Source organism: Calonectris borealis, chromosome 19 (genome assembly GCF_964195595.1).
Source record: "Calonectris borealis chromosome 19, bCalBor7.hap1.2, whole genome shotgun sequence".
Lineage (NCBI taxonomy): Eukaryota > Metazoa > Chordata > Aves > Procellariiformes > Procellariidae > Calonectris > Calonectris borealis.
In genome coordinates, this window is record NC_134330.1 from 12,064,684 (window position 1) to 12,086,586 (window position 21,903).

A 21,903-nucleotide genomic window follows, 5' to 3' on the forward strand; every position below is an offset into this window, starting at 1 on the left:
GCCGGCCCCGCAGCTACCGCCCCACGGGCATCAAACAGACAAGGCAGAAACGATGCTGGTGGGGAAACAGGGAAGATGGTAAAATTGAGATCTCCATCTCTCCCACAAATCTGGCTGAGGTTGAGCAGAGGGCTCAAGCTAATAGTGGGAAAACACACATAGACGGGTGGACAAGCACACACGTGCAGTACAACAGCATAAGCTTCATTTTCTTAGGAAACCAGGCTAAAAAGAATACAGGAATACATAGAAAAACCATGAAGCAACCAGATGGTAGGGAAACTGGAACAGTAGCTGTGAAGTCTCCCAGCTCACTCCAAAACCCTTTAAAAATTCATCAAATGAAGTCACAGTGTTAAATATGCTTCTCCCTGGGCAGACCAACGTTATAACATCTAAGGCAAATAAGAGCAGTGACTTCCGAAAAAAATTATCTCATTTTCCCCAGAGCTGAACGATTGCCATTATCTTTTCAGGTAGGCTGTGTAATATCTAGCTGGATCCAAAGGGAAGAGCAGAGCAAATAGACCCCTGAGTATCACCTGGGAAATTCCTGGGCTATTTGATCCTCCACGCTCTGGGCATGACACAACCAACTTTCTGAAGAGTCTTCATTGCTATTCTGGTACATTTTCCTTTCATTGCTGCCCATGCACTGGTCCCTTCCCCCTCTCCCAAGGAGGCAGCAAGAGCTGAGGGTCGTGGTTAGCCCGTGCTCTCCGGCATGGGAGCGACTGAGCTGGACTAAATCCCCATGGCTGTGTTTGTAGCCAATATAGTTAAGGGAAGACAAGTCAAGGGTTTTGTTGCAGACCTGTGGCTTTGGCAAAATCCTTCTGCTACGAGGAACACTAAGTCACTTCGTCCTTTATCATCTGCATTCACTGTTGCTAACAATAGCTTTAAAGATTTTTTTTTTTTTAATTTATTTTGTGCAAAACCTTGGCACCTCAAGCGCAATATGAGCCCAAGCTACCAAAGGAAAGTCTGAAGGGCCCAAAGAGTCTCATTTTGGCATCGGGAGGAGCTCTGAGGATGCAGAGAAGGGGAGCACATCGAGAGCTCTGTAATGAGGTGTGAGGATTTAAGCTGCTGCAATAAAATGCAGAAGTCTTGTTTAATCAGTCTCAACTCAGGTGCGTAAAGAGACACAGGAACGAAAGCTTGCTCAGGCAGATGGCTTTCTCTGTAGCTACAAAATCAATATAAGTAGGTCTTGGAAGGGCGCCTTGGGATTGAGAAAAATAAGGTCTGGTGCATAGGGAGACTTAAAAGAAAGCCCTAAAATAGATCCTCCCAGGGAGGAATATCTTTGAGGAAGTTTGTATTTTCTAACTATTGATACCAATAAAGCCAAATCCCCCAAAACGCATGGAAAGGCACATTTAGGCTATATATAAACAGATCTATTGCAGGAAGAGAAAGACAAGAGCCTCCCTGCTCCCAGTCCCCTGCTGCAGCCTCCACAGAGCAGTAAACACACCGGACCATTTTTGGAAGCCAAATTTCCTCAGACTGTAATGCAAAGTCATTGGGCTGTGAGTGGAAGTGAGCCCTAAAGCTTCCTCTGAAAGGGTTTTTCTTTTACTTCTGGAAAACAGGAGTACTACCACTTTCTGGGAGCAGGGCTGCTTATCAGAAACTAGACCCAGAATTTACACACATGATATTTTCAGCAAATTAATCCATCCAGATTAATTTCGTACCTTTTACAAGGATGTATGGATGGCAAACATGAGACCTTAATCCACAGTGCACACGCACACACATGTTGAGATTCACTATGCATTTGCTGGTGGTGACATGGGTACAGACTAAAACTGGCCCCCAGGGACCATGTTCAGCCCTGACCCTCCACACCCACAAGTGCCCTTGTCCTTATCACGCCGTCCATGGCATTCGTGCTATATGTGATTATTTATTGGCATAAGCCTAAGAAAATATTCCCCTGTTTCAGACAATGACCAAGAAAATGGAGATCGCCTTGCTCATAGATACTGGGTTGGGATACTAGCAATGAAGTTCCCCGTGGGGATCAATGGGTAAAAGGACTTCACAAACCTTAGACCATTTTCAGCACTCAAGGTTGTAACTGGGAATAAAGTTCTCTGAAATGCAGAAAATAAGGTCTGAGTGACAAGCCTAATGGATGTAGTGCCACAGAGGCACTTCATGAGCTACAAACTTCCAGGTTCGAGGACTACAAAGCGACAGGCGCTTCAGATGGTTTTGTGCTGTTTTTTTCCCCACCTTCTCCAGAAAATTTGAAATTAAAAAGAAAAGGAAGGTCACTTTAAAAGACATCACATCGCTAAACAACTGAAGCTTCACGGCTGCCTTTGAATTCTGCATGGCAGAAAGGAAGAGCTGCGGATGACAGATCAAGTATAAAATATACACATTTCTTTCTGAAAGCTGAACATGTGAGAACACAGTGGGAGAGTTTTCAACCATAGTCGTTGTTTGTTATTTTTTAACTATGGCCTAGGCTGATCCTCAGCTTAAACTGCCAGGAGGAGAGGACTGCAATGACTTGATAGCTCTGTATCTCCAGGGCAAGCACATCACACACCAAGGGTATAAAGACCCCTTTCCATTCCCAAACAGGCTTAAACCTGCATAATGAAATAACCATTATAACCGACTCACCAGCCTTTCATCCGCTCACACAAGCTCCTCTTAGCCCCCAAACTCATCCTCACCTTGCGCAGCCAGCAACCCCGAGCTTTTTTTGTTTCCCTCTCCCACTTTCTGCCACTGAGCCACTTTCTGCTACTTCTGCTGCCCCCGGCCTCGGGCTGCAGGGGTGGAGTTTAGCCAGGGTTAGTCAAAAATTCCCATCTTCATATAAATCACAGTTGTCTTTGAAAGCTTCTGAGCTGATATTAAAAAGCAAAAGAAAAGCCAACAGCACAACAATAATCTCCAAACCTTCCTCTCTTTCCCCTCCCTAAAAATTCACCTGGAAACTGGAAAGAATCAGTTTGGGAACGGAGCTTTTATCCCTGGGGAGGCTGCAGCATGGGTCCTATGGGTTCAGCTCCTCTACAAGACAACAGGACCTACAGCGTGGGGCTGCGAAGAGAAGACCGTTTGAGGACAAGGTAAGAGTTTATGAGAGAAAAACCCGCAGGCTACTTAAAAGCTCTAAAATCTAAAGGTGAATGGCTTCTGTGTGGGAAGCTGAAGGCTTTAAACGCACAAATTGGAAATTAAGCAAGAGTTTTTAATGGTGAAGGTGATTAACCATTGGAACAAACTACCAGAACATTGCTGTCTCCTAGACAAGACCAGATGCCTTGCTGGAAGACATGCTTTGGCCAAGCGCAAGTACCGAGCTCGGTATTGGAGTTAACTGGGTGAAATCTAATGGCTCGTGATACGTTGTTTTCCAGGTGCCCTGACACTCCTCCCGGGCCTTAAAAACCAGGAGTCTGCGAAGACACCCCGAGGGGCAGAGCAGCATCGGTGCCGAGATGAGCACACGTGCAGCTGATCGACCTGCCAGCTCCCTCGGCACTGTCCCAGGCGCCTTCCACCTCACCTGCATTTCATTTTTCTGTACCAAAACTGTGCAGTTAATACTGCCAAGGGGAGCCATGGCCACCCTGTGCCTACCCCCAGGGACTCCCTGCCAGCACGCAGCGGGAGCTCCTCCTGCCCCCCCACGCAGTCAGCTGCGGGGGCATGGACAAAGTCAACACCGAGCACACTTAGCTGAGCACACATCGCAGGTCAGTGGTGCAAGAGAGGCTTTGTACCATCATCCACATCTGCTCAGACCATTACACCAACCCCCTCAACAGTCTTTGCTGTTCAAATACAAAAATATCAGATTTCTCTTTTTCTGGAATACTTAGCTCTTTTTTTTTTCCGAGCGGGAGAGCACAAGAAGATAATACAGAACTAACTGATGGCATAGGGTAACGAGGTCCTTGTTGGCAGTAAGACAAAAAGGATTGCAGAGCTTTTAGCTGAGATGAAGAGAATGTCAAAACAGTGAGGAAATGTCACTTGTGCATCTTTATCCCACCATAATGCATTTCTAACATGTTTCCCTGCTCTGTTCAACTGTTTTCTCCTGCACTCGCAACTGTTGAGTGTTTGCTTATCGAGCGTGTCTTGAGGACAGTTTTCTGAGCATGCTTCTGTTCATTTGCTCATGTCCAGTTGCCTTCACTTCACAGGCATAAATCAGACATGAAGACATTATTAGCAGCGATTCCTGGCACCCCAGCACACTGAGCAAGCATCCTATTTAAGAAAACAATATACAATGGATTATTCATAACAGACTGAGTGCGTCACAGATGAGTAATTATAAACATGAAATATATCAATAATGACAATTTTTACAGCAGATTTAACAAAGTAACACACTACAAATAGCCTGTTGGTTGATTATGTATTATTAATGAAATGCCAAAACATTTAGGTTTTTTAACAGGACAATTAATTACTCCCAATAAATATGACTTATGTCAGGCCTCTTCTTTAAAGGAGGCTTTTGGACATCTGGTGAGGGTTATTTTTTAAAAGCAATAGCTGATGGTTCCTACAGAAAGTTCCCTAGGAGCTATGAGGACTGGAGCCATCGACATATATAAATGAGCCAGAAGGTAATTAAAGAGGCGAGGGTAATCATAACAGTGGAATAATTTTCGTATAAATTGAGGTGGATCATAGTGTAAGATTCAAACCAAAATACGCTCCAAGCGTTTCCCCACTGCAAACATTCAGGGCTATTACTTTCCTCGGGAAAGTGTCTTCATACACATACTATGGCCCAGCTTTAAAAGAGGATCCAGATTTAAAAGGAAGATCCCAGTTTGCTTGCTGGGAGAGGATCAATTGATCCAAATGCAGACCTGCCCCAACAAGAAGTTTCCAGAACCAGCAGGCTGGTTATTATTAACTACTAGTAAGCCAGGAACAGGCTATGGTGAGAAAGGGTTCAGAGACTGTTGTGCTCATGGCACCGCTTCATGCAGAAAACTGGAAGTATCGGCTGCCGTTGGACGCGCAGGACTTGTAGCACTACTGCAGAAAGTGGCTGGGCATCCATCGAACGGTGCATTGTCCACCCAAAGCAGCTGTTTAACACCAACCACTACACTATTTAGCTGCTTATGGGAAGAGTGCATAGGTTGATCCCAAACCTGCAATGACCTCTACACGTGCACAGCGGTCGGCAGGAATGGACCTCCTCCAAGGGGTAAGCCCTGGAGCTCCGATGCTGCAAAGCGCTGAAGCGCTCCCTGGACTCAGCAGGATCTGAGCACGTGCTGGAGTGCCTCATCGTCCAAGACCTTAATTCACAAGAAACCAGATCCTATCAGATTGCTGAGCTGCCTTGAGAAAGTCCGTGCTTCTTTCTTTGCGAGCTACCGGTCTGTGGAAGATTATAGTAAAGCTGTTCCAAGAAACCAAAATGATCATTTCCTGCTGGAGCGCAGTATTTAGCTCTTGGGGTGGCACAAATTACAGCATCCTTATTTTTATTTCAGTATTTATTTGAAGGAAATGTACAACAGAAATCTGATGCTGGCTGTATTTTAAACCCACGAGCACTCTGTAAACAAGCTAGACCCAGAGAGATTTGCATGTTTCTTCTTGAAACATAAGGAGAACCAGCGAGACTGAATAATTGAAAACAGTTATGGAGACTTCATTTTCTTGTTTTTCTTGGGATTTGCTCTTGGGCTGGCTGCTCCAAACCTTAATACCTGTCAGGGATGATCAACTATTTGGAATCTCATTTGCATAATAGTTGATGTGCCGACAGCTTTCCATGGGGAAATCACTGTCCTGGCAGAGGTCAACAATATGCGGAAAAAAATAGTGTAGAGAGGGCATTTTTCTTAAACTGCAGTTTTTAAAAGGGGTCAGAGCAGAGTATCTAAGATCAAGGATGGATACATAAATATATCTGGAAAAACACATTACTGTGACACCCTTAGTAGCCTCTAGATATGTCCTCAAACCCTTTGAGAAGCTTGCCAATCAGCAGCACAAACATGTCAGGGTCTTCAAACACATGCCCATGGGGCATGCGTCCCTCGGGGGGGCCACAGCGATCATGGGAGGCAATGGCAAAACTCCAGTTACCTTACTGGGACAGGTTGCAAGCATCAGCAGTGCTCATCCAAGCCAACGGGCTATTTACTTAGCTGTTTGCCTAAGGCTTTGCAGGATTGGGTAACCCTTCAAAATGATCGTCGTATCTATGCAAACAGCTATGGTCCTGCAAATAGAGGAGAATGAAGAAAACCTCATTAAAGTGGATCAATCCCGGCGCAGGCACAAGCTCGCTGCAACTCATTAACTTCAGTGAGGCTTTGCCCTACTGACCCCTTTGCAGAATCAGGCCCCCGGCAGGAAGCGAGTACGAACACAAAGAGAATTTAGGTTAGGAAGGAATTAAGCCAAACTGGAATTTGTGCAGGATATCAGTGGCGGCCGTTCCCTCGACTGAACAAGCTTCCAGCTTCTCGGGCTTGCTCACGTTATTGTTTAATGTGCCGGCATCCAGGATAAAAAGATCCCAAGGAAACTCTTCGCATACAGACGCTCTCTGTGCGCACGTGCCCACTGTCCAGGACACTAAGTGACCACAGGCAAACCCCATATCTGCTTATGCCCTATTTAAAAGGCGAAGCAGCCAGATTTTGACCCTTGCTGCATTTATAAATGTCCAAAACCCTTCTGCAGGTACCACGGGGAAGAACTTCAATAAACACACGTGATGATGACGGAAACACAGGAGGGTAAGGAAAAGGGACGGCTCAGAGAGCCCCAAACCAGCACCTCCAAGTTCTCCCCAGCGCTGCTGGGCATCAGTTCACTGCTGGGGGTTCAGAGACAAACACGGCAGCCGCCGTGCCTCGGCCCCCCACTTTGCAACGCCTGCACCCCGGGAGGTACCCACCGAAGCTGCTGGGATGCCAACACAGTGGGGTATGGCTACAGGCAAGGAACGGCGTGGATCCAAAACCTCCATCCGGGTTAAATGGATCTATAATGTATGAAAAAGGGAGGTATATGCTGCCTGAAAGCTTCAGCTATGAACAGACCTAATGACAGCATGCAGTGCAGATGTTTAAGGTTTTCTTTTATCATGCTGTAAAAATGTATATACAATAATGCCCAGTAAGCCTCCACAAGCAGATATTAAGTTCAATGAATGAAAGGGCAGTTTTAGAACCACCCACTGAATTTCTATACATTTTCCATGTCCTGCCCATGGACTTCAGGTTCAACAGACTAAATCCGCACTGTGGCTTTAATTACCACTGCTTAATGTCTTTATTCTGAGAAACATTTTCACATTTTAGTGCTTTTATCAAAGTAGACTGCATTTAATTAAAAGCAGACCTATAAATGGTTTGTTTCTATTGCCGTCTTTTCATGATAGCCCAAGTACTATTGCATAATACCCAGTATTTACTTTAGTTTCTTGCTTACACTTTTAACACTAACCACATTCACAGGTTAAAAATACAATTAAAGCCTACCCAGTCTTGCAAAGCTTCTCCATACGTATCAGTTCCCCCAGTTAACAGCTGAGCTAACTAATATATCGTTAGCTGTGGACTGTATAAAACTGACTTGGTATTGTTTACAGGACTCATAAAAAATCATTTCAGTTTACCTTAGCAAGCCACCTGGCTAAAATGAACGCTCTCAGACCCATTCGACATTCCCAACATATTCTGAACAGGCTCTGCCTGTTTCATTTTATATCTCCTAATAGATTGCCTGCCATATTTCATGCTGAATCAATAAAGTTATATGTGCACAAATCGACTAAAATGATGTTTGCTGGTATTTCGAATACAAGTAGTTTCTCAATGGGTATTTTGTTCATATACGATAACTCTGGAAGATAAAACATGCATAGTACTATCATCTCGCTACTGGTCAAGCAATGATTTTGCCTAGAAATTAGGTCATTTAAAGAAAAATAAAATGAGAGGACTTGCATTGCATTGTAACTTACAGAGGAAGGTTTTCTGGAAGCTGTGTGGGATGCGTGGGACCAGCCATTTAAACGTACCAAGACTGGGCTGGGATTTAGTCTGTGGAAGGAAAGCCTGGACAAGTGGCCACAAAAATGTTTACATATCCATCTATATTTATATATACCCATATACCATGATATGGTAGGAATAAGCTGCATCAGCATAATCCTCAAGCACCTTATGATTGGACAAAAACTGCACGATAATGAAGTCAGAGAGAGTGTGAGTACGGGGAGAGGAGGTACGACCCTGTCTCCCTGTGGAGCTGAGACAGGAGAGGAAGGAGACTTTGTTTAAATTAGCCTTTGTGCAAACTATTTCTCTTTAAGCGTTTATTTTTTCTTTTTTGCAAGACAAGTTTTGCCCTGGGATTCAATAGCAGGGAGATGCTTGCAAAGTGTCTTTGTTCACTGATGAAATCCATCGGGTTGCAGGATCGGGCCCCTGCCTGATCCTGCCCCACCAAAAAGTTGTGAGAACCAGATGAGGTCTGCACACTACCAAAGGGTACAGGACCAGAAGCCAGCTCCTGCAGGACGGAGCCCTCCCCACGGGAGACCCCTGCGGTCCTTACGCTGCCTGGAAGTTTCACCCGGTGCAGGGTTTGGCCCAGGTCCACCGCCCTCCCCACCCCTCACCGCCCGATCGGGATTCTGCCCGGAGATACGCAGACTGCCTCGCCGGAGCCAGGGCAGAGTATTTGTCTACAGGTGCAGTGCAGAGAGGATTTATCTACAGGTGCAGTGCATACTCTGAGGAAACAGTTAAGCATCCACAAAGACTCCGAAAACTGAAAAGATGAAGCTTCCCCCATCAAACCCTTCCCAGAAATAAACGGTCGCACCGCCACGCATGCACACCAGTGGGGAAAGGACGCGTGCAAAGACCCTCTCCCTCCCCAAAAGAAGCCAGCTGGAATATTCCTTGTTAAAAAATGGCATTGGGAGCTCTTACCTGGTAAAATTCGTATTCCCAGCTACCAGCACACCTACAGCACCAGGCTCTCATGGGGCATCGCGCGAGGGTGCAACGGCAGATTGTTGCAGGTCATGGAAGTTTACAGCCAGAAGCAAAAAAAAAAACCCAAAACAAAACAAAAAAATCCCCCAAAAGCCACAACATGACCCAAATGATATCCCTGCAACGGTTGTCTCGTTACAAACAAGATGAGATGAAGGAGGGGTTTTTACTTGCTCTGAGGCATCATATGGAGCTTAATCACAGGCAGTTACGTATATGGTTCTTTTGGCCTTCAATCAAGTGTGTCATTTCGGTGGCAGCTGCCTACGTGATGTAAGCAACCTGGGTGATCCAGTCCTTTGCCAATCACGGCCTTGTGCAGCTATTTTACAGCTGAACAATGGGGAAATTCGATTTCCCAGGCAATGAGGAGATCCTCTTGTAGTCCAGCAAGCACATCGAGTGAGACAGGGTCACGCACCTCTCCTCCGGCGGAGTTACAGGCAACCACAGACCTCAGCGAGCCGTTCCCACAGCCGATCTCATCCCGCTATCATTTCCTGGCGGAGCCCGTCTGCATCCCGACGACTTTCAACACACTCCAAAGCCACCGAGAGCTGAGAGAAGCTTGCAAGGCGCCCAGTGAATTAGTGCCACACAGCGCGGCGTGTACTAAGGGGGATGCAGCTGCTACGTGGAAAACAGTAAAACTTGGTGGGTGGAGAAGGTCTGAGCTGCTGGTGAGTAACAGGAGAAACAGCTCACACTCAGGACACCAGCAAAGCACGGCAGCTCAGCCTTCCTTAATGCATTCCTTTTGCTGTTCAAGTGGGTAAATCAGGAGGCAATCACTGCAAATCATGTATTAAATCTGGTGATTGAAATTATATCTGAAATGAAACGAGGCTGGGCTGAATACATTAAGGCTATTGGTAGGCATCTGGGTGACAGGCAGGACTCTCTTTGGGAGTCTTTCGGTTGCCGACAGCGGCATCAGTGGGTGTTTGGGGCCAAATTCCTCCGTCGCGTACATTTGTTGATTTTGACAGATACATTAAGACCCATCTATTCAAACAGATGGCGGATGCTCCCTCTGCTCTGGGCTCTTCATTCTTATCTAACTCCACAAGAGCAGGACACCGCATAGATACCGAGCGCTTATTACATCATCCACGGTATAAACGAGGAAAGGGCCCAGAAATTAAGAAAAAGGGCTCTCTGGGCAGCAAAAGTGATGTTACGCCGCTCCATGGCAACTTGCGTGCCCCTCTCCACAAACACGCCTGTGTGTGCCCACAACCTCGCACAGCCAAAGGGGGGGGACACCCCACCCGTGAACAAACCAGGGGACGGGGTACCAAGTGCTCTCGCGAGTCAGCGTGGGGATGGCCGGAGGGGATGAGCATCCACACCCGCAGAGCACATTCCGCCCCCCCCCGCCCAAGCCCTTCATCTCCATCCCCGGACCCCGCTGCACACCGCGGGGGTCCGCTCCGTCTAAGCAAGCCGGCAGGGCTGGGCGAGCCCCCGCTCCGGCCAACAGGTCCGTTCCCCGTGGAGCACCGGCTGCCCCCCACCCGGGGAGAGGGGGGGTGTTTGCAGGGAGCGGTCGCGCAGTCGGCTCCCTGCAAACACCCCCCCTCTCCCCGAGTGAGGGGCAGCCGGTGCTCCTCATCCTTCTTCGGGGTCTCACCCCCCTCCTCGACTCACCTCTCCACCAGCCGGCTCCTCCGCCACAGGTTTGCTCGGCTCCTTTCCCCCCCCCTCCCGCCCCCCCCCCCTCCTCCAGATCGCTCCTGGCCGAGTTATTCAAAGGAGGATGGAGGGAGGAGGCAGAGAGAGATCTGGGCGGTGAGGATGGCGGAGTAAAAAAAAAAAAATAAATAAAATAAATACCAAAAAAAAAATTAAAAAAAAAAAAGAAATAAAAATAGGTAATGCTGAATAATAACGCTGAGTGCGGGGCGGCGCGGCAGCGCGCTGCGGCTCAGCGCCCCGTGGCCCCGCGCAGCCCCGAGCGCAGCCCCCAGCCCCGCCGCGCCGCCCCGCGCTCCCCCCCGGCAGCCCCCGGCCAGGGCTGCGGCGCAGCGCCCGCCCGGGGAACACCCTCCGCCGCGGCCCACCTTGCGGCAGGCGCCCCCGCTAACCCCTTCCTCGCCGGCACCCCTCACACGCACCACCACCCCCCCCACCCCAAACCCCGAGGAATGCTGCGCGCAGGGGAGAGGGGCTGCTCCATCCTCCGCCAGCTCCCACCGCCCGCCTTTCCTCCCTCCCGGAGGCGGCTGGGGAAGACCACGATCCCAAATAGTCCACGACCCCAAATAGTCCACGACCCCGAAGGAATCGCTAATGTGGGGCTGAGCCCCTTAGAAAGTTCACTCCCCGCAAGCTCTCCGGGTCTCTTTTCAGCATGGGGGGTGTGTGTGTGTGTGTAGTAAGCTGCCGGTTCTTTTTTTAGAAACAGCAATGGAGGAGAAGAAACCATGCCTGCACGTGGCTCCTGCGCTCCTGTGTGCACAAAGGTGTGCGTCTCCCTGAACCCGGTGTCCCAGCCCAGCCAGCCCGCCTGACCCCCTGCTCGGAGCTGAGGAGGGCAGAGGAGCAGAGCAGGTAGCTACAAATCACCGATGCTGGCAGCTCCAGTCAGGGGGGTCCTGACTTCTCCAGAGTGAAAGAGCAAGTGCTTGAAGGAGTGCACTTCTCCCGGCTTGCTGAGCATCTCCTTAGGCTTCTCAGCTGAGCTAAAAGTACCACCGCAGATCAGCCAGGAGATACCTTTCCTTACTGCAGTCATCTTCAGTGGGTTACCAGAGCTCGGTGGAGCTTGCTTGTCTTTCCAGTTCCCTTTCTGAATGCACCACAGGCACACGCTCTCTGGATCACTGCCCGGTATCGGCAAACCCGCTGAAAAAGCCATACCTGGGGAAAGCTGGACCGCGGTACTTCCAGTGGCGTGAAATTTAGCTAAAGACAATTTAGCCTAAATACATGGAGAGATGTTCTGATGGTGAAAGCAGTTGGCTGCAGAAGAGTCTGTAATGGGAACCCAACACTCAACTAAAACTGCCTTGGTTGGATCCGGAAAACAGCCTGGAGAGACACCCGGCATCTACGGCAACACTCCCACAACCGTGTCAGCATTGAACAAAGCTTTCAGAGTAAGTGTCAATTTTATGGCTTAAAGGTGTTTAATTCACATCCTGCCTGTGTTGTACTTTTCTGATGTAAAATCCTCCCCGTCTCCTTCCTCTCAGCCTCGTGGGTCATGCCATTCCCCATGCTGGGATTTTACCATTAGAAGGAACATGATCACCAGCTCAGGAACCACAGGCAGAAGGATTTTTGCTTCCTCTGCTCCCTCTGCAAACTAGAAATCCCATCTCCATTGGTACTAAACTATTTTTGCTTCACCAGCTCAGCTGTGGTGCCCAAGGATGGGACTTCTGCATCCCACTGCCGCTCGCCCAGTGCCTGCACGCTGCCTGCTCACGAGCTCCTGGGCCTGGATGGAGGAATTTAGCCACGGTCCAGGTCCCTTATAAACCATCGGGGCTGTGCAGGCCCGGCTACAGCCTGCAATTTCACCATTTTTATTAAGTTATTGGCGTTCCTATGTCCAGTGAGAAGATAATTCCTGCTCCAGCAAAGTGGCCCTCAGCACCATCAGTGGAAGGTGAACGATGGGACCGAACGCTGTTTCATCGGGGTGAGACTCAGGTCGATCTCTTCACGTCCTTTTCATTTCTTTTTTTCTTGATCCATACGGGAACTTTCACCTGCGACTCCCTCAGCTTCACCTGGGCTGCTTACGTGAGTAAAGCGGGGGCAAAGCCCCTCATTTGCAGAACATTATTCCCTGCCTTTAGCTAATTTCCTTTCCTTCAGCTCTGGAAGACATTAGCCAAAAAGATTCCAACCTTCATGGCTGAAAACAGTAGCTGGAAAATCCATTAGGCTTATATATTTATTATTAAAAATTGTTAAAGGACCAAGTTCTCATTAATCCCTAAATATATCCAGAATATCTCCAAACTTGTGTCCGCACAAATAAGGCCAACCAGTGGCCCTTTTCTCTTTTTCTTTGTTACAACACAGAGCGGATCGTGTCAAACCCTCTGTTTTTAAAAAAAAAACGACCTCGGTAGCAAGGCAGCTCCCGGGGCGGGGGGTGGCGATGGGAGGGCGCGCTCTCCGGGAGGAGAGGGCTACCTTGGAAATCAGCACTGAGACATTTGCATTATGCTCCTGAAAATGATACGGCGAGAGACAATATAATACTAATGTGACAAAGTAACGTGCTGAAAAATTACGCAAGGCAGGGAAGGTTGTTGTCAGAGACCTGCCTGGCTGCCTGTTGGGGACCGGTGATAGGTGTCACTGTCAGCGCTGAGCTGTCACTCTAATAACAAGCAGATTATCGCTTGATGTAATTTGCTATCAAGCTGTGGTACACCAGTCAGACTGATTACATTTGGGTACCACCCAGCTGGTAGGGAGATGCTCAGCAAACCCACGGCCGCGTAGGCAGGGCGAGGTCTCCATTTCGTTTCGGGTGCCTTTTTTGGAGACCAAGGAAAGCCGTGGCCGAAGCATCGGGTGAGCAATAAATATGGCAGCAATAAATGTGGTAGCAATAAACGCGGTGTCCAAGGGGAGGCAGGGCAAGCCAGTGTATGATTTTAGAGGAGGCTGGTGTCTTAAAAATATCCCTTATAATATCTAGATGTAAGGCCTGTAGGGTCAAACTTAGAGGTCCCTCAGATAAGAAAGTCCTCCATTGAAATTAAATAGTTTTGCTCGGTTAGGGATGACCCACTGAAATCAAAACTCAGAAAGATCTGTAAGGCCCATTGAAGTGAGGAGGTCTGTAATTATTCCCGCAGTACTGGGGAGTGGGTTTCTGTCCAGTCCAGTTTTAAATGTCCTGAGAAATACACATTGGTCCGCTCCCTGGGGAGGGCTCAGGAACATTTCACAGTCTGATGGGTCTCACGAGTGGGGTAAGTTTTTCAACTTTCAGCCTACATTTTTGTATTGCTTAATTTCATCCCATTATTTCTGATGAAACACTTTGTGGAAGGCGTACAATTGCTCCCTAGCCTGGATTTTCATGTTTTAATGATGGTTAATTATTCCAGGAGAAACTTTTATTTTTACTTTTTATTCATCTCGGTTTTGCACTGGATGCTTTATTCTGAAGTTTAATTAGCGCATTTCAGAACTAAATATCTAGATTAAATCATTGCTGAGCGAGCTCCGCTCCAGGATTTATGATCGTTGTGCACAGCCTTTATTGTGCCTGCCAACTCAGGCGGACTGATTTATTGATCCATGGGTTATTTGGGCCGGGAGCGAGCCAGCCAGGTACCGCAACAGGCTTGGGGAAGGGCTCTCGCCCAGCCTGGCCCGGTGCTGCTGCCCTTCCTCCCCCCGCCGCAGTGAGGAAGAGGACGGATGAAGGTGCCGATGATGATGGGTAGAGAGGGGCAGCCTCCAGCTCCTTCCAACCCCGGTGAGGGTATTGCACGCCCTAACTGCAGGTCCGGGATGCGGCAGCACTGGCAGATTCGCCTCTCCAGCCCTACCATCTGCTTGGATCCGAGGTTTCATTTCAGCCTATTAGAGAGATTGGGGCTGGCTGCAAACATCAGATGTAGGCATAGGTTTGGCACGAGTCCATCCCCTTTCCTGCTGCCTCAAACGCCAAGATTTTGATTCAAGCTCATCTGCAAATGCTAAAAAAGCTTCAGTTTTGCAACAGAGTCCACCCTAGTGGAGCTCATCACAAAACGAGACCTTCAGGGAGGAAAAAAAAAACAACAACAAACAAACTGAGAACTCCTTGTAATTACATTATCTCAACAAACTAAAGCTATAGGCAAATGCGATTACACCCACAAAAATCTGCTTGCTCCCAACCGAGAGTCCAAACACTTGTGGCTTAGCCGGGGCCAGAAGAACATGCTGTCGAGACGAATGTACGCTTACGCTCTTCCCCGCAAGAAATCCTGACATCCAGCGAGCTCATTCAAGGGGGTTTATCCCAACAAAAAAAAAAAAAAAAAAAAAAATCAGCAGAAATGCCCATGTGCAGGAGAAAAGCACCTCCTGTTCGTGCTGCTGAGCAGACTGGTTTTAGCCTTATTTATACAGAGCAGTTCTGGCACACCATGTAATAAAAATGGATAAGGTTTCAGCCCTTCGCTAGCCCACAAAAATAAGATGACTGTCTGCGCAAGGCACCGCGGGGCAAACAGCCCCAAACCAAAGGCAGAAAACTCACAATGAATTTCAGCAGGGAGGGTTTGGGGGGGTTTGTTTTTTTGTTTTGTTTTGCTCTTAGAAAGATAGCCCTGTAATTTAGTGACTCATACGTTCTACATCCTTTGTTGCTTTTCATTTTCAACATCTTTAAGCTGTTTGTGGAGAACGCGCTTATTTTTAGACTTCCCATCAGTGAGAGACATTTTAGCTGGTTCGGAGGGGAAAAGCTCCATTGAGACTTTTGTGTCTGGGATCTTAATAGGCAAATTTCCTGATGGTGAGATATTTTCTTCCTTTTTCTTCCTTTTACATCTCGCTCAGGATCTGGGCAGTGATTTTCAGACACGCCGAGGAGGGCTGTGCCCTGTGCCACAAGTGGGGTCTCTCGGGGATGCACCGAGGTCTGACCTGATGGAGGGAGGAGGAAGATGGCTGCAAGCAAAAGCAGCCACATGTTGGGGCATGAAGAACAAACGGGGGCCCCAGGATCGCTAATCATCTTCCTCCCTCCTCATCAAATCTGCAAATCTCGAGCCATGCCCCAGAAAGCCTCTGTACCACGGAGAAGGCTTTCAGCAGCTAGGGCGAAGGGGGAGAGCATCCCACAGCCAAGCGCCAACCCACATTTCTCCATGCTGGGGCACAAAAATATGAGGGGTATTTTAGGTATCTTGGTGAATTCAGTTAATTTTAAAAAAGCAATGTTTTTGTTTGGAAATGTTTAATGTTTTCCAGAAAATTGACTTTGCAAAACAGAAGATGCTTTCTGAGTCAGTTAATAGATTTGGGGTTGGGTTGGGTTTGGTTTGCAAAGCCGAACACCTCCTTTCAGTTTGCAGCTCAACATTTTTAGGGGGGAACTTTAAAAATAAAATTAAAGGAAATTTCAAAATGAAAATTGGTTCTGTAGCCCTCAAAGCCAGGCATCTCATTTTAAAAAAAAACAAAAAATGCCCAATCCTGCCTGCTTTTCATTTTTTTAAAAATTTTAATTAAGTCGATCAACAACGGAAAGGCCTCCAAATGAAAACCACACAGGCACCAAACGAGCCTCCAGATGTGCATTCCTCCACCTTCCGCTGGCGAGCTTGCAGCAAGCACCGCGGTGCGCCGGCTGCCCCAGATTACTGAGGGCACACGCCTTGCTCAGAATTGAAAGCAAGAGACGCAGGGGTGGGACACGTCCTGCTCCTCCACACGCAGAGGACAAGAGGTGGACCCAGGCCATACCCGAAAATGCACGCGGGAGCGTATAGACCTGATGCTGAGCTCTCGGGGCACGTTCTATGGACTCTTTGCTTTGCACTATAGAGATATTTGGGTTTTACCAGCACGTGCCACCCTGAAGCAGGCAGCAGGACAGGAGGAGCCACCGTCCCCGCGGTGTCCCTCGGTGCCAGCGCTCTCCGCAGTGGCACATGCTGGGTTCGGCCGCGGCATGGCCCCGCGCCAGCTGCCTAGTGCAGAACCAGCTCCCACGCCCAGAAATGATAACGGCTCTTTGGCCAGCTCGAAGGAGCGTTTTCCAGGATACGTTTGTAATTTTGCTGAAAGCCACAGTCCTAATGGAGGGTTGGAAATACTCCATGGCTCTCTGGCTGTCACTTCACCCAGGTGTCACAGGCAGGTCTAAGTTACTCGGCTTCTGCTCTGCAGTCTCCCACCATCACAAGACTCAAGAGCAGGTTCGGAGATTCGTGGCTCATGTTTTATGTCCTGTCCACAGCTCTTCCTTTCAGGGACGCATGACCCAAACCAGCACAACCATGAGCTCTCTACTCTGCCCATGACCAGGCCACAGCTTCACGTTTGCATGAAGCCAGGACTCAGCATCCACCGGAGGAGCTGCCACCATCTCATCACACATTTCCATGCAAGATACTGCACCCTCCCTTGTGCTACCAGCCTTTGCCATTTCCCAGCACCCCTTAAACTCAAGGAAGATTTTTTGCTGCGTCTAAAACCCTACACAAGCAACAGGGAAACCACCAGCGAGGCCCTTGGGCAAACCCCAGCATGATGTGCCATCAGAAGCACCAGCTGAACAAACTAAGGAAGCAGACGGGGAGCAAACCCATGGTGGACACCTGCCCGTCATGCCGAGCTGAGGTCCTTGCAAACCAGCGCTACGACACTTTGCTCAAGCATCGATGAGCCAAACTTGTCGGTCAGTGGCTCGGGAGCAGCACCTCTGAGAGGAGCTGGCTCGGGGAACGGGCTGTCACACGGCGAGAGCAAGGCACAAGGATAAATGTGCGCAGGCTGGAGGGTGGACAGTGTCAATAGGATTAGTTTGTTCTATTATTTATCATGCCATATGCCCCGGCACTCAATCCACAAATCTGAGCCATCAGCTGTGAACACCTGTCAAGGAGTTGAGTAATTTTCCAGTTTCTGGGTAGAATAACTGGAGACAATAAGGCTGATTTAATCAGTAAGTACTTAGCTCCAGAAACGTAGTGGCTTAAAAGAAAATCTCACTATATTTTTTTTAAATGAAAGCCTTTCTGCATTAGAGTTAACCCAGAAAAAACTCCTTAGTAGATGTATCGCAGTACAGTAGCAAGGCAGGTATTGGCCAATGCATGGTGGAAGGGAGATAAACAATATACTATGTCCTCCTGCGTGTCCACAGGAGAAAATCCCCATTTAGAAAGCCCAATAAAAATATAATTCTTTTATAACAACTGCATCCACTGTATATTGTTTCTCTGAGAAAAAAAAAAAATGTGACTTTGAAGTCCTCCAATGCCATCAAGAACATATTTTTTTCCCAAAGTATCCCAAAAGTAGCAAAAAATATGAAAAAAAACTAATGACTGCTAACAGCTGAAACAGATGGTCTGCTGTGAATCCCCACAGCCTCATGCAACTGTGAGTCAAGCCATTTTTCAAAATGGTGAAGGAAAAAAAAAAAACCCCACAATTTCCAAGACTACCAGACTTCCAAAAATCCATTTGGACTTCCCAGCTGAGAGCCAACAAAAAAGGAGGATTTGGCTGGTTTAGAGCCCCAGTGGACTCAAACCCAGCGTGCCCCTTGCCCTCCCATCACGTGCACGTAGATGGTCTGGATACGTTTGCGTTCAGCACAGTCCCACAAGGTGTTTCACTGGGATGAGGTTTTACTCTAGGATTTTAACTAAGGATCCTTTACACCATAAGATTCCCAACGCATGCACCCGCTGCCGGTCCCCAGCACTGTCCCCGCTGCCCATTCTTGGGAGCTGGCAGCATCCCCATCCTCCCAGTGCACCCATTGCCCTTAGCAAGCAAACCCCCCGTACCAGCTCGCCCCTCGCGAGGAAGAGTTTGAGATGAGAAAGACACTTGCCAGGAGGGAAACTCTGGTTGCCTGCTTCTCTGCTGCGGCTCCTCCCTCTCCCCAGGAGACTCGTCCCCTCGGCCACCTTCATGCTTGGGCTGCCCCTCTCCACGCTCTTCGATCAGCCCCATCAGGCAGATGGGACGGCAGGTTGTGGGAGATGTGCGAGCTCATCATGGGGACATCAAAGCCGGCAGTGTGACTCTGTAAGGAGTGGATAGAAACTTAACGGCACGCACCGTACCAGTTTATCATTTATTTAAACTCAATCTTTCAATAATTCATGCCAGCCTTTCACTGTGTAGCAGGACAACAATGGCAGGAGCACAGCGACGCAGGCAGTGAATAACCACATCTGGAACAGATGTTCAGTTCTAAATAAAAGCTGGTTTTGCAGAGAATGTTAAATGCCATGGGAATAGTGTGCTCTGGGACACAGCCCTGCTCCTTCCAGGGGGCAACAGCGATTTGCTCATATGTTTTGCAACGCAGAGTTGGCACAGATCAAATGAAACATCCAAGGCTGGCTTCAGCTGCAGCCCAGTAGTCGTGAGAGAGCAGACCTGGAGCGTCTGCAGGCATCTCCTCGGAAGCACTGGGCAGATGCCAGCATGGCACCTCTGAGTGTGAACACACAATGCTGTAAGTCCTGACAGCAAGCTGTGCTCCGTGTCCACTCCCACCAGCGCCAGTCTGGAGCACGTTAGCACGGGATCCCTGCATGCAGTCAAGAGTATGCCCACCTCCCTCCCGTGGAGATATTGCTGCTGTTCCTAGGAGTGAGCTGGGTACAGCCTGGTGCTCCTGTGTTACAGGGATGAGGGTGCAAGCACCCTTGCACAAGAGGAGGAGCCAGGGCCACCCGTGTGCTTGCCAAGAGCCGTGCAGGTATCTCTGCCGGGCACCCACCAGCGCTGGGTACACCCAACCTCCAAGAACCCAGGCAGGGTATCCCTTTCAGCGAGCTTCTCTTCCCCAGTTGTGACACACAAGACCTCAAAGTCTGACCAACACCTTCTGCACCATGTCACTAAGCTGCTGTCCATCACCACATGCCACCTGCTGCAGCATTGCCATTCAAAAGTCATCTGCAAAGCTCATTCCCCACCACCATGGACATACCTCTCCACGCTGCCCCTTCTCTTCTGCATCCAAGACAAGTCAGTGTCTCCATCTCCAGAACCCTTCATGGCTTGTACCTGGTTGACCCACCATCTCCAATTCCCGTTGGGACATCAACCCATGCTTTCAACCACCCCGCAATGTCAGCCGCTATCAGGCTCTCGTTACACTTTTGAACAAGCACTTTATTCCTTGCCCTGGGCTGGCCCTTGACCCTGGGCAAGTGCCCCCAAATGATCCACACATGCACCTTGTTATCCTTCCTGCAACCACCTCCATAACAGCCGTGAGCCTGCTGGTGCCCTGAGACGTACCCTCCTTGTGCGAGCTGCCGCTACCTCTCTCTTCTCCCCTGCCCATCTGTCGCTAGCCGTCTGGCCTCGCTCTCCTTCTACATGGTTTTTAAGCGCTTTGAAGCAAGAACTTATTTGCTGTTTTGTCTGCAATTGCACAGCATCTAGAACACTTGAGGCCTGACCCAGGACCAGACCTCCAAGGTCTATTATTACCATTATTACTACTACCATTGTTATTACCGACTCTCTGAGGCTCTGCTTGGGCTCTTGATACAGTCCTTACACCTTTTGGATTACCTCACTTATCTCTGTGTTTTGCAACACCTCCTCTGAGGGCCGGACTCCTCTCTTTCTCTGGATAATGCAAATTTACAGATGGCTTTCACTGCAAATTTTCTTGCTAATAGTGTCTTGGTCTTATTCTTAAATGTGAACCTTGCACTTTAACCTGCTAGCCAACCGCTTAATGCCAGTAAGAAATTGTCTTTTTTTTTTTTTTTTTTCCCTAGATAATGGCTGATCTGCTAGATTGGTTGGATAATGAAATAAGTAATGACATTAGAAGCCCATTGATTAGTAATGAGCAGTGAATAACACAGAGCGCAAGACTGTCAACTGCTCCTGAAGGACAAGCTAAGGGGAACTGTGGGAAAATGGTGAAACCACTCAAAATCTGGTCCCCTGGTCTCCACATCTTCTTTTTTACTTCCTTAAAGGGGCTGACAATCAGTTCTGGCAGGATTCTTGGCATGGGGAACCCAGACTTGTGCCAGGTAGTCTGCTGTCCAGATTAGACCCCAGTACTTGGGAGGTTCCTGTTACATTCCCAGTCCTGCCGAATTTCACACATAGCAGGAATTCACTTTCCGCAATTTCTTCCACTCCCTGGTACAAGACATGAAAAAAGAGGGAGGAATCCAGGAGGGCCACTAATACAACCGCATTAGTGGTGGTGGTGGAAGAACACAGCTCACACCTCCAGCAGGACTTTCCCCCGCGAGCCTGTTCTGACTTGAGCTACGTTTCCCCAGAAGCATCCCCAGGAGGAAAGGGCACGTTGTGTTGGAACAAGCGCTTGCAGTTGTCATGCCAGCGGGTGTGTAACAGGAGATGCTAAAGCAGATCTCAGAAATAAATGTCTGAGCAAAGTCACCCCTCGGAGAGAGCAGCCAGCGGGGTCACAGTCAAGAGCGCAGGCATCTCTATTAGCGCAGAGGCTGATTTATTAGTCTCTCTGTGTATCTACACCCGCAGTAAAATGTGGTACCCTTGGGGTGCAGTGTCTTCAATCCACATTTATAAACGTCTCCCAAGGGACTGTTCAGCTCTGTTACACACAGCTGATGACAGCTTCCCTCCATCTTTATGCGATGTGCCACCAAGAGGCATAAGACAGGGATCCGAGGAAGAAAGCCATCCTGGTTAAACGCCACCCTGAGCTGCTGAGGACCTTTCCCCATGTGGAGCTGCAAGCGCTCACTCTGGGGCAGAGGAGGATCAGGAAGAAGAGAACCTTAAAAAAAAGTGGTTGTCAAGAAGACAGAAGTGAAACCCTTTTTAGTCCCTTAGCACCTCCTCTGTATTCGCCTTCAGCCCATCTCCCACAGCCCTAATGAGGCTGTGAACAGCCTTGGTGCAGCTGCGTCACGGAAACGGTTAAGTGGGAGAGCGTTTGCAACCCAGCCCCCCTGGCTGGCCAGGCACTGCAGCGCTCCTGGCCCCAAGTTTACTTTCCTCTTTTGCTTCTCGCTCTCTCGTGCCAAGCGTAAGGATCTGGCCCGCTCCGCAGCCCGCTTTGCCAGCACGAGCACAGTGACTCACTCAACAGCTCTTCATCACAACACATCCTTTCAATGGGACTTCATTTTGGATGGCACTTGTCTTCAAAATCTGATGCCGGAGAAAGGTAAGA

The 21,903-nt window shown here is 48.7% G+C and overlaps 1 protein-coding gene across 3 annotated transcripts in view; it reads right to left on the reverse strand.

Moving 5' to 3' along the window:
- CALN1 (calneuron 1) overlaps window positions 1–21,903 on the reverse strand; it is a 151,433-nt gene that overhangs the window by 115,978 nt on the left and 13,552 nt on the right. Inside the window, exon 1 of one of the 3 annotated variants that reach the window (XM_075169146.1) lies at window positions 10,692–10,986. Coding sequence is in view for 1 of the 3 variants with exons in the window: in XM_075169144.1 (XP_075025245.1) it covers window positions 18,583–18,704 (122 nt within the window). In the remaining 2 variants the exon portion in view is untranslated. Of the gene's footprint in view, window positions 1–8,975; window positions 9,844–10,691; window positions 10,987–18,582; window positions 18,778–21,903 lie in introns of those variants that run through there. The other 2 variants (XM_075169144.1, XM_075169145.1) reach the window with 2 other exon arrangements.